The sequence below is a fragment of the Lingula anatina genome, chromosome 2, assembly GCF_051362555.1.
Source record: "Lingula anatina isolate TDL-2025a chromosome 2, LinAna3.0, whole genome shotgun sequence".
NCBI lineage: Eukaryota > Metazoa > Brachiopoda > Lingulata > Lingulida > Lingulidae > Lingula > Lingula anatina.
Window position 1 is genome coordinate 44,075,015 of NC_141768.1, and position 12,582 is coordinate 44,087,596.

The following is a 12,582-nucleotide window of genomic DNA, read 5'->3' on the forward strand; positions in this document are numbered from 1 at the left end:
ACTACATCCAATTTTCGTTGTTATGTTGCTTTATGACAACAAAAAGAAACTATACTTACAAAAGAGCGACACATGTAGAAAATAAAAAAAAATTCAATTCTTTTGTGAACTCCCTGCATTCCCCACTCACGCTGTGGACGCCATTTTGGTAAATTGTTGATGTTGGTAAGTAATTAATCGTGCTTTTTGTAACATTAAGAAAGGCAAATCAACTTGAAAACAAGTGCAAGAGCTATCAGATTCACAAGTGAATGAAATCAGCTGTTGGGAATGTGGAAGAAGTGTAAACATTCTGTGCTATCTTCATTCGGCTTTTCACATGTTGCTTTCTCATTTTCCATTGATTAGCATTGTATTTTGGAAATCATTCTGTTTTATTTTCATTGCTCATAGAAATAACTTTTTATGTGAAAAATATATGTGCAGTTCCACTATTGATGTTACTTGCTATTTCAGTCAGATACTGTTCACTATCCAGTTAAAACATAATGAATCCAGATTGTAAAGAGGACGAGGAAGAAGGGTTCATTGTCCGTGTACGTGGTTTACCGTGGTCTGCAACTCCCGAGGAGATTGTCAAGTTTTTCAGTGGTATGTATTTTCATGGGATCTATCATTATTCTGCTGTAGGAATGCTATTTAACTTAATGTAATGTCTGTTGGACATCATATCACTGGACTCGAAATCTGATTGCATGATGGACTTTTCATAGATAGCTGCCCAAATTTTAGAGGAAGGTTAGCCTTAATACTTAAGACTATATGTGCAATCATCATGTTTTTTAAGCAGCTCTGTCAAAGTCTGACATCATAGATTCTATTTTGTTTGATGTGATTGCAGATTGCAATATACCTGATGGAGAGAATGGAGTTCATTTCACATTTTCTCGAGATGGCAGGCCAAGTGGAGAGGCGTATATCCAGCTATCATCTGAGGAAGACGTAGCCAATGCAGTGGCTAAACACAACCAACACATGGGCAGGAGGTATATTGAAGGTATGTCTATTTCTCTATTTAATTTTAATGCCGTGAAACATACAATAATATCTCAATCACATGTTTACTCATTTAAAGTGGCTAGTTTTAGCAAAGTGCACAAGATGAAGTAAGTATATTCCTCTTTTAATTACACAAATTAATTTCACCATGTAATAACAGAAATAATATTGAAGGTATGATGCCACTGGCCTAGCCAGCAAATTGAACAAGTGCACTGTTAAATGACATATTCGATCTGTGCTTAAGACTGTGACTCAGGGACTGGTAGAGCAATTGAAACTGCTTGGTCTAAATAAATTTTTATAGATACACAAATGTAGTCTGTAGATAATGGAGGAATAAATTTAAAACAGATGCTTAAATTTCTCTAATCAGTTATTTGATGATGTAACTAGTGGAATTTTCAGCAAGTTTTTTTCTAAGAATAAAAGATAGTTATAAAACCCCATAAAATGCAGCGGACGTGGGCTGGACACTGTAAACTTTTGTTTTAGCCCTTTATTTGATGAAATTATAAACAAAGCAGATTTGTAATTGTTACTTTGATTTGAGAAAGATGAAGAACCACTTTCATTGCAGTGTTCCGATCCAAACAGAGTGAGATGGAGTGGGTAGTGAAGAGGGCAGGTCCCAACCAAATGGTAGGAGGAGATGCCGTCATTAGGCTGAGAGGACTACCCTTTGGATGCTCAAAGGAAGAAATAGCACATTTTTTCACAGGTGCGAATCATGCCAACCATAAATGATATGATGTTTTTGGTTATGTTTTTGTATTTTTTTTATCAAATACATAATTGTTTTTAATATATTTTATTACTGATTTGAGAAGCTGTAATGGGTGAGCAATGAAAATAATTGAGGAGAATCTTTTCCTCATGGCAGATTATGTATATGAGGTGAAATCTATTCCTCCTTTTGCTGGTTAATTTCCATTGGTTGTAAGTGTTGAGATGTAAGTAGTAATGAATTATAATAACTTTAAAATAAGTACTCGTGCAGAAACCATAAATTGTTAGTGAGCAACAGCAAATGCTGTCACATTTAGTCAGTAGTAATAGAAATGGACAAGAAATGAGTCTCATTTGGAGAATAATTTCTGTTATTTGTTTTATTGATGTCGCTACTACATTGTTTATAAAGCTAGTGTATGTATATATTTATATATATAAATACATGTCCTTTGATTTGCTAAATGGCACTATTCTATTGGGTCTGGGTTACGCAGGGTTGGAGATAGTACCTAATGGTATAACGCTACCACAAGATGGCCAGGGGAGGACAACGGGGGATGCTTATGTCCAGTTTGCGTCACCAGATTTAGCAGAGCGGGCCTTAGAAAAACACAAGAAAACAATAGGGCACAGGTGGGAAGGAGGGGGACAGATGGGTCTCTCCAACGGTCATCATAGCAACAGTAGTTAAAATTGTGTCAAGTATCCCCAGGCCCCAGTAATGAAGTGGGAGGAAGGTGTGGGGAGATGGAGGTATCTTATGGTGGGTGATGTTGATTTAGAGGGACACCTGTGCCAGCCAGGGGGATGCCCACCACCACCACCTGGAGAGGGGGTTGCTCTCCCCACAACACACCCAGGGAGTTCCTTTTTTTCCACTTCACTTTTCAGCTTTGTTTATTTATTTATTTTTTCAATTTTTTTTTTGTCTGGAAGAAATATGAGTGGGGGTGTCTGTTTTGATAAATCTTGCAGTCATATTTTTGCTTTTATCAGAAAAAAAACAACTAAGGATTACATCTGCATAACATTTTTTTTTATTTCTTTTATTTTACACATTAGCATCTTGAAAGGCACACAACCTTGAAACTTGCACACTTAGCATTTTGCTGAATTCAAGACATTTGATACAAAGAACCTGATGTTTTCAGCACTGCAATCACCCGGTAGCTTTTTTTTTTTCTTTGAAAAAAAATTTATTGAAAGCTCATTCGTTAACACATGATTACTTCAGCCATTTTTTTTTTTCTTTTTGAAAAATGAAGAAAAAAATAAGAATTAAGATGTGGGCTATGAGAAAATGTGATTTGATTGTTTTGCAAATGATCTTTTGGTTGAATGTTTGACTGGAGTTATTCAAATAAGACCGACTGTTGACAAAAAGCAGTGAAATTTTGAAGTGCTCAGTGTAATAACATAAAGTCTAGAGAAGCATTTACCGCTTTGTTGGTGACACAGAATGATGAATGGAGTGCTTTTGGGAAGAGTGATAACTGTATTAGAGCTTTTTTGGTTGTAAAAAATTGGCTTATGGGATGCACGTGAGGATAAGTATCCGGTGTTGATGTTGAGAGAGATTGATATATACGAAAGTTAAATTACATGTCTTTGCTATCAATTGTCAAAGTAGCTTTCCCTGTCTGAAAGACCAAAGATAATTCCATTTTTACTCTTTCCAAATAATGTCAATCATTGATTTAATTTTCTGATGTTATTTTGTTTACCCACGAAACTCCAAAATCCAAAGCATACCTCAGGGTTGTATTTTTTCAACTTTTCATTTAAAAACGGGGAAATTTATAATATCCAGGGGATATATTCTAGGAAGTGGCCTTAAGTTGCAAGGATATTCAGTAAGATGTGCAATAATAAAAAAAGCTCTGGTGTCAAGCAATGAATTCATCCATCCGAAAAGTCAATAGTTATCCTCCTTGCTCATAGTTGATTAAATCGGGTCAAAGAATATGTCCCCAGTAGCTGAGTACAGATTTTATTCCGAATGCCCTTTTTCACCTCCTTCTGTCATGTATGTTTCAGGTACATAGAGATATTTAAGAGCAGCTTACAGGAAGCCAAAAATGCCATGAACATGATGCAGAGAATGGAGATGATGTCACGGATGGGTGGCGGCGGTGGAGGCCGCATGGGCAGTGGTATGGGGAGACCTGGACCATACGACAGGGTGGAACGATTTGGAGGAGGCATGGGAGGCGGCATGGGCGGTGGAATGGGGAGCGGCATGGGTGGAATGGGTTCCTATGGAAACCGAGGAAGAGGAAGGAACATCAAAGGTATTTCACTATTTATGTTTTCAGTATATGTTGAATTAGTGAATAAAAAGCATTTGACATAGTGATCGGACTTGATGAAAGGGTTTAGTTTTGATTACAGAGGTTAAAGTACACTTATATCCTTAAGTTTTATTTTCTCTCTTTGAGAATCTGCATTTAACTTCTTTAAAAGGAAGTCCTTTACCATTATAATTATGATTATGATAAATGTGCTTATTGACTTATATTCAGTGTCTCTTTTTAAAAATGAAAATGGCATATTTTGAATTCTTTAAAAGGAACTGAAGCTATACATTTTTGTGGTACTTATTATTATTACTGTTATTACAGGCTTTTTTGACGATGACTATGATGATTACGGCAATGGTTTTGGTGGAGGTGGCGGATATGGAGGTGGAAATTTTGGTGGAAATTTCCGCAATAGGCGAGGAGGTGGCATGGGAGGAGGCATGGGAGGCATGAGTGGGGGGATGAACAGAGGATCCAAAGGTTTTGGTGGAAAAGGAGGAGGTGGCTTTGGTGCAGGGACACCGGGCAGCAACTTCAACAGTCAGACTGGTCACTCTGTCCACTGCAGAGGCCTGCCATTCCAAGCTACAGAGCAAGATATTCTGGACGTGAGTAGCTGAAAACATTAACAGTCACGTTTGCACCCTTAAAAGTATTCTAAATTTCAGTACACTTCCAGGTGTATTTCAGAAAGATGAATTTAGATAAAACTAATAGAAGCCTGGTCTCTGTGCTATTCTCAATTGTCTTTGACTAAATATCCTATCCACAGCACCTTGAGACATTAACATTATCATTTTCCTGTCATGTCTCTGAAATTTGAGGTGTTAGTGTAAGAAACTGCAATTACTATGCTGTATGCAACTTTAGCCATTGATCTGAGACAAAAGACTGGTATATTTGGTGTTCGACTTAAAAGGCATAAATTTTTCAAAATAATTTGTCAGATTGGATTTAAGAAAGTTTTAGTGATTGTTAGGATTAGTTTCTCACTGTCTGCAAATTTTGTTGTTGGACTTATGAATTTTTAATCGAACTCATTGTTTTCAGGGATGTATTTTTTCTTTCATTATATACTTTTTGAAAGAAGTTATTAAAGGGCGTTTACTTATTTCTTATCTGTGTATACTGTAGGTATAGAATTATTGGTTAATTTCAGTTTTTCCGCCCATTAAACCCAGTGAATGTGGTCATTCATTTCCAACCCAATGGAAAGGCCACAGGGGAGGCAGATGTGGACTTTGCCACCCATGAAGAAAGTCAAGAGGCCATGAAAAAGGATAAAACTAACATGCGTAAGCTTTTATTTTCAAGTTATCAGTTTTTTTAATTTATGGATGTAAATGTAATGAATGTGGTTCATAACTTCATTTTAACCCTAAATATGAAAGTGAAAGATAAAACTAAGAAAATTAGTTACTTTTTAAATAAAATCTGAAGTGATGCAAAGGTAATAAATGTGGTACATAAATTCATTGCAATTCCCAAAATGATAATGATTTTTAAAAAACTTGATCATAAGCAGTGTCTAGGTCTTTAATGCTTCAGTCAGACTAGCAGGTCTGATGTGCTTTAAACTTAAATATTTCAGAGCATCGGTACATAGAGCTCTTCCTGAACTCCACGCCCCAGGGTCGCCAAGGAGGGGGTGGCGGAGGGGGAAACATGGGAATGAGTAATATGGGCAACAACATGGGGATGAACAATATGGGAGGAGGCTTTGGAGATGGAGGTAGGAGAGATTAACTCTTTCTGGTTATGAAATCTGAAAAAAATTTGGAAATACCATGTTTATGTGTGTTTTTAATGTAAAATGTGTTTTGATTGAAATTAGATGGTACTTTATGTAGATAAGTGTGGCATTCAACACGGAAGTGTGCATAATACGATGATTTGTTTTTGTAAAATCTCCAATTCTGCCTTTGAAATATATTTCGTGAATGTATATTTCATTTTATGTAATAATTAATTTATTTATAACTTAATTAATTTATTATTTTGTTTACTTTTATTTCAAGGTATGAGCAGCTACAGTACCAGTATGGGCAGTGGCCTAGGTGGCATGAACAACATGGGCAGCAGTATGGGCATGGGGAACAGTATGATGGGGAATCCCAACTATACAGCTTTTTAAGAACATGGCTGCCCCAAGCGGGCTGGTTGTACATGTGCCCACATAAACTGAGAAAGGAGCTTCTCAAAGACAATATAAACTTCATATGAGGCATTCTCAGAGCCGGGAGGATATGGCGATTATTTCAACATTTGATGGGGATTGCGATGGATGCCCAAATAAAAAGAACGTTTCTTTCCCTGTTGTAGCATTTATAAAATCGTTTTGTCATATTCTTTTCTTTTTTTTTCTTTTTCTGTTTTTTTATTATATGACATACATTTTGTACTTTCTCATAAGTAATATATAGAATTTTTTTATAGGAGAAAGGAACATCATACACTTGTGGCTATCAGAGAAGTATAAAGGGTGACAAAGGTCTTGTAAGAGCTTCAAGATTATCCAAAAACGTCACATTTCTCTATTATTTAGCAGTATCAGTTGTGTTGGGACAGTCTTTATTGCACTTAAAAGCAATGTCTGTCTAAATGAAGTTATATAGAAAAGTATATTTTATTGTGGACGTTGTAAAATTTCATCCCAATATGCCTTTGTAATAAAATCAAATGTTTTAGCTTTTAGTTACTTGCTCGTGTTCTTTTAAGATGTTGGCTATACTTTGAATATTGGATAGGTTAAAAATCGCGAATTACAGGCTAGTGTTTCTCAGAACGGGAACATAACGAGTTTGTTTTAGGATTATCCGATTTTAAGGGCCCTTGATTTAACTCGGTCACAAAGTAATTTGTTCAAAGTCACCATAATTATATTGTAATTCTTGCCTGCCATATGGCACGGATCGCAAGCCATATGTGTTAGCACTTTAATTAAAGGTACAGGGGACGGATGTCATTTATTTACCATCAATTACAGTAAATAATTGTTTTTGTGACTATTTTGATTCAAGAAAAACGAGGTTTGTAAATGGCCATCGTTGCTCGGTATAAATGTTCCAAGAAATGGTATGGTCAAAAATTTAAAAACGCTACTTAAAAACTCCAAAATTATTATTACGCAGAGTCACATACTTAAGAGGTACCACAACTATAGTTGGGAGACTCGAGAATACACCATGATAGAGAATTAATTCAGTTTTGATTTTGAGTAAAGATCGAATGAGATTGAGAAGAGACATTACGAAAAGGGTTCAAAACTTTTTTACGGTGCATTTTGTGCCATTTATTCGCCCCCTATGTCCTTCGCTTTTGAGCGTGTGGAAACGACATACGCTGCTACAATAAATTAAGTTATGAGGGTGTATTTCTCCTAAAACCTATTGAAGTGAGTACATGAGCGTGTCTCGGTTCAAGTATTCGTTAATAGCACGGGCTTCATTAAGGCAGATGGAATGGTAAACACTGGTTTACAAAAAAAAAAAAAAATAATAATAATAATAATAAAATTTAAAAAAATAATAATAATAACTGAAGAAGTAAAAAAATTGCTTAGATAACGAAACACAGCAGCACAAAAAACTCATAAAGGATCTAAAAATAAAATCTAACAGAACACAAAATGCGTCCTGAAATAATAAATAGATAAATTAATAAAATAAATAGAAAATTTATTCAACGTCGTTCATTTTTCACTGAGAATTAAGAAATTATAAGACAGAATTATTCTAGACTAAAAGGTCCGCAAACCTCATATTTACCAAGAATGCCCTTATATTAATCAATATGGTTCACGGAATGCGTAGTTTTTGTCACACAGAAACTGATCCAGCATGGGAACTTTGAGAAGACTTGTTTCTCTCATATTACTGTCGTTGCTTATAAACGCATGTGCTAACGAAGGTGAGGTTTATTTTATTATTTTTTTCTTGTATTTTAAACGAGTTCTAACCAACTTTTAAGTCTTCGTTTTTATTTAATGTCTATGGTATTCCCCATGAAATGATTTTAAAAACAATTTTTACAAAAATTAAAAATATACTGCAAGCATTTCTCAACCAAAATACCTCTTAAATTCATGTGCAATGGCAATCATTTTTAGCGATACAACTATGTTATTGTACATTTTCGAACAAAATAAAAACGACCTGTAGACTTGTTCAGCTGCGCCGCAGGTTTGAATTTTAAATAAATATTGTTATTTTGAGCGTGTAGTGGACTCTTTTGTTTTCATCCATGACACATTTTAGGGAATTGTATATGTTTTTTGGTTCCAGAGTTCTGTGACGGCCGCTGCGGTGCATCACTAGACCGTGCCCGCTCCTGTCAGTGTAACAGTGCCTGTCTGAGATACGGTGACTGCTGCGAAGATTATGTGGACTGCTGCCTGGGTGGGTGCAATTGAACCGGGAGTGTGTGTGTGTGTGTGTGTGTGTGTGTGTGTGTGTTGGAGGGGGTGGGGGAGTTTCGGGTAGCACAACTTCCATACGGTGCAATGGGAGAGGTGAACGCATTAACACGTTTGGTTAAACTAAGACTATTTTTTCTTTTAAATTAAATGACCATATAAAGTGGTAATTTTGTCTGCTGAACACATAAAAGAATGCCATTTCGTCTTCTCCTGTTAATGGCGGGACCACTTTTATCTAAAATTGCAATTGAATAGGCCTACAATGATTTGACTGAATATGTAAACAAGGTCAAATTTACATTGGGAAAAGGGGAAAAACTGACGAAAGTCATATCGTGTAGTATATTTAGCGCCCATAATATACTTCTTTGCTTGAAATGTAGTCTATAAATTGGTTCCCTTCAGATGGGAATTGCAGTCCTCAAACTGGGACCGACCCCCCGCCGGTTTCTGGCCCTGTCCCAATCACAGATGACGAGCTGTCACAACTTGCCGAGGAACTGTATGACGTAGACACCAACAAAGCTGCTCCAAGTGACGTCATTGTGGAGGAAGACGGAGCACGGTAATTTCACACACACACACACACACACACACTTGTAAACTACTCTGTCTCTCCCCCCCTTACCCCACTCTTTCCTCTTCTCCCTGTTATTTCTTTAGACGCAGGTGCGAAAAAAGAACGAACGAGCTACAAAAACATTGCCATCTCTTTTTGACACAGGTTGTTCAACTATGTGAACGAGGCGTCGCTACTGCAGAGCCCATCTTACTCGCTGTTCCTTTCCCTTCTTGACAACTACAACCCGTATACTGGTCAGTCAGAGACTCTTAGCGGTGACGAGCTGGCCGAGATTGGCCAGTATCTGGATTATATTTTGACCACGCCCGTTATGGTGGCACTGAAAACTTTCCTGAAGCAAAAAGGTAAATACATACACATATTTAGCGACAAAATATCAACGACCATTCTACATTACAATCCCTGTAAAGCGTACGATACAAACTTCGCTTTTTACATAAACAATCACAGAACAAGTCTTTTCAAAATTGCAAATGTGAAAATAATACAGAAAAAGCATCTGAACAGATCTCTAGAACGACTTCTATTGGATAACCGAAAATTTCGACTAAAAAATCCTCTATTTAAGAACAAGTTTACTTATTTCTAAGGATACACTAGTTCCGATTCTGCGTTCCGTGGTCTTCTCGATGACCTGTGGTTCCAGCTATACCCGCGGTCATCCTCCGGCCCCGTGGACAGTAGCGGCTTCGAGCACGTGATGGTCGGGGAGTTAAAGCCCTCGTCGGTCACCGGGTTTCACAACTGGTTCCAGTTTTATCAGTTGGAGAAAGCGGGAAGCTTAACGTACAGTGGATTCCGTTCGTCAGTGGAAACAACGGTAGGGTACTAAGCAGTACGGATCCTTGTTCTTGTGTTGAAGGCCAGAAATTTCCACATTTCCGACAATTTCTGTTCAATCGTAATGTTAAGCCCCATTCAAAATAGGGAACTAACTTGTCCGAGGGTCAAATATGGCGACTCACTACAAAGCTTATTGTCTAATCCGCTAATAGACACTGTGTAGATATCCTGTGGGGGAGTATTCAAGTGGGTCGGCCATATTTGACCCTAGGACTAGTTAGTCCCCTATTCTGAATATTAATGGAGCCTTAGTTAGTTTACTACTGTACAAGAGGGCTTATTGTGTTCATAAAGGGCTAATTGTATATGTCTCGTGTTTTCGGACTGCTACCATACAAGAATATACCATGTGAATGAAACGATTTCAGTTGAAACGGGCAGATAACGAAACCTAGGGTGTGGTTATATTAACATTTACTACTCTTCTCCACTGCACAACTTTTGATAGTGTATAATGTGATATTTACAAACAAGAGAGATAGATGGATCACTGAGTGAACGAAAAAAGCATGAATAACAAATAACCGGGTATAACACATCTGTTTGATTTCATTTTCCAGCCCCGAGTTCTCAATGTCCGCCTGATGTGGTCCGGGAAGAGCAAGCCCCAGGCCAGTTTCTTTCTAGGGACCTCTCCTGAGTACGACATGGCTGTATACACTGTGTGCGCGCTGGCCCGGACTAACAGCCGCTGTCCTATCATACTAGCCGTAAGTGGACCTAATGGACAACAGATTTTCACGAATCCCAGTGTATTAATTACTCAGTTATTTTTATGAAGCTCAATTTGATTCTTTTGTCATTTCAATTGAAGTTATTTTTATTTTATTTTCATTTACTTTTTTTTATAAAACAGCGGTTAGGGATGCGATATAAGCTCTTTTCCACTGTTGGTCTCAGAGCGCTGAAGTTAGTGTCTAGTTTCTAGTTTCCAGTTTCGTTTTTCAAAAACGAACCTGGCAACCAGAAACTAGTGTCGTTTTTCAAAAACGATTCTTGCAACCAGAAACTAGTGTCGTTTTTCAAAAACGATTCTGGCATCCAGAAACTAGTGTGGTTTTTCGAAAAACGATTCTGGCATCCAGAAACTAGTGTCGTTTTTCAAAACAGGGGTGGGCAGAGGGAGAGGCACTAGTTTCTTGAAAAACGAAACTGGAAACTAGAAACTAGACACTAACTTCATCGCTCTGTTGGTCTCAGCAATTTAAAAATAACGGCAAGTCATACCATGTATTGTCGGCACCTACGTGTTATATACAGTTATCTTATTATTTTTTTTTTATTTCAGGGGAAGTCTGTACCCATCCAAACCTATGACGTTGGACACAAATCAGGCCTCCAGATTGCCACCTCCTACCCCGCTATATAATAGAATCGTGAAGATTTGTCGATTTTTGGTCCGTTTGATTTCGTTAGACTGTATCTAAATCAGTAAATCAGAAATATTATTAATCGCCTTCACTGTGAAAGATTTCAATCTTTATTTTAGACTTTTATCTGTCTTAAAACACAACAACACAACACCAAAAATTAAACACCATTCAAATTTCAGTACATAGTTAAAAGTTATATTTATAATATGTAAACTGATTCGTGGTCAATAACAATCACAAATATTGAAATCTAACTGAATTATAGCACCATAAATGTTATGGCAATTCCAGTGTTCACTTGTATCTAGTTGCAATCTTCACGCGTACATTTTATGAAACAAACTACGCCCAAGTAGGCCTAAATTTGGTTCCTGCAGACATTTGCTGTTATTAACAAATTTGGCACAAACTTTGAATTTTGCAGGTTTTGGAGTACCTTACAGGAAATCATTTTACTTTTTACTTTTCTAAATCATGAAGCAATGGCACTAGATAGAAGATACTACACCTCTCTACACTGTTCATGATCAGTATTGAGTAGAACGTGAAATCAGAGAGAGGTCAATGACTTGTCAAATTTAGACATCCAGACTTTCAATCGTACACCTCATCCTTCAAAAGACTGGTATATTTAGTGTTCGACTTGCGAAAAGAGTAAATTTTAGTACATCTTCTTGGATTTGAGAATCAAAATGGCTATCAGTTGACTCCAAAGCACCAAGTATGTGTTTTTTATCCTCAATTAAGCCATTTTGGTCTCTTACAATTGTTTCAAGGTCTTTCAGATGTTATGAAACATATTGTACTAATTAGACTACTTGACGCATGCAAGTCTTTGTGACAACTGTAGCCTACATGTATATTGATTTTGGAGGCTTAAAATACTTTGCACTCATATTTTACGAAACAGATGATATCAAAATGTATTCTGCTCTAGAAAATAATATAAACGGCGTATTGCTCATGTTAAAACAAAGATGTAATAATAGTTTCAAAATAGCGAATTATGCCCAATTTCAGAATGTTATCTGGCGGCCATCTTGGATTTTAGGGATAAAATGGCCACCGATGGCCTCCATAATGGTAAAAATGAGTATTTTGCTCATAATTTAGTCCAATATCGATGGTACATAACGAAAAATTGCATTTAGTTATACTTGAATACGGGTTATCAATAGCCATGGTTTTGCAGCGTTCACACACATATATCTTGGAAGTCACCTAAAACACCCTCTCACCCTCTTTGTCCCTTCAAATCACCTTCTATCACCAAAACAAGATCAAAATGACTTTTGCACACCCAAAATAGTAGGAATCGATATATATCATGTATAT

General features: G+C 36.9%; 2 protein-coding genes across 2 annotated transcripts; both read left to right on the forward strand.

The window, feature by feature from the left end:
- Positions 1-21: 21 nt before the first annotated feature.
- Positions 22-6,725, forward strand: LOC106172322 (heterogeneous nuclear ribonucleoprotein F). The gene is made up of 10 exons (XM_013552969.2): positions 22-165; positions 457-591; positions 842-997; positions 1,580-1,720; positions 2,226-2,364; positions 3,769-4,022; positions 4,353-4,639; positions 5,191-5,326; positions 5,623-5,763; positions 6,050-6,725. The coding sequence occupies exons 2-10, from the start codon at positions 489-491 to the stop codon at positions 6,163-6,165; spliced, it is 1,473 nt and encodes a 490-aa protein (XP_013408423.2). The 5' UTR covers positions 22-165; positions 457-488; the 3' UTR covers positions 6,166-6,725.
- A 1,051-nt stretch (positions 6,726-7,776) lies between these two features.
- LOC106172326 (uridylate-specific endoribonuclease C-like) lies at positions 7,777-11,786 on the forward strand. The gene is made up of 7 exons (XM_087003240.1): positions 7,777-7,940; positions 8,315-8,428; positions 8,854-9,013; positions 9,173-9,375; positions 9,622-9,851; positions 10,435-10,584; positions 11,163-11,786. Exons 1-7 carry the CDS (start codon positions 7,871-7,873, stop codon positions 11,241-11,243), a joined length of 1,008 nt encoding a protein of 335 aa, XP_086859366.1. The 5' UTR covers positions 7,777-7,870; the 3' UTR covers positions 11,244-11,786.
- Positions 11,787-12,582: the final 796 nt, after the last annotated feature.

What these genes read in the sequence shown, in the direction of transcription:
- LOC106172322 (XM_013552969.2), top strand. Translation starts at nt 489, where the DNA reads ATGAATCCAGATTGTAAAGAGGACGAGGAAGAAGGGTTCATTGTCCGT. An exon ending in GATTGTCAAGTTTTTCAGTG is followed by an intron (nt 592 to 841) that starts GTATGTATTTTC and finishes ATGTGATTGCAG; the next exon opens with ATTGCAATATACCTGATGGA. An exon ending in AAGAGGAAGGAACATCAAAG is followed by an intron (nt 4,023 to 4,352) that starts GTATTTCACTAT and finishes CTGTTATTACAG; the next exon opens with GCTTTTTTGACGATGACTAT.
- LOC106172326 (XM_087003240.1), top strand. Translation starts at nt 7,871, where the DNA reads ATGGGAACTTTGAGAAGACTTGTTTCTCTCATATTACTGTCGTTGCTT. An exon ending in TTATGTGGACTGCTGCCTGG is followed by an intron (nt 8,429 to 8,853) that starts GTGGGTGCAATT and finishes GGTTCCCTTCAG; the next exon opens with ATGGGAATTGCAGTCCTCAA. An exon ending in GCTGTCCTATCATACTAGCC is followed by an intron (nt 10,585 to 11,162) that starts GTAAGTGGACCT and finishes TTTTTATTTCAG; the next exon opens with GGGAAGTCTGTACCCATCCA.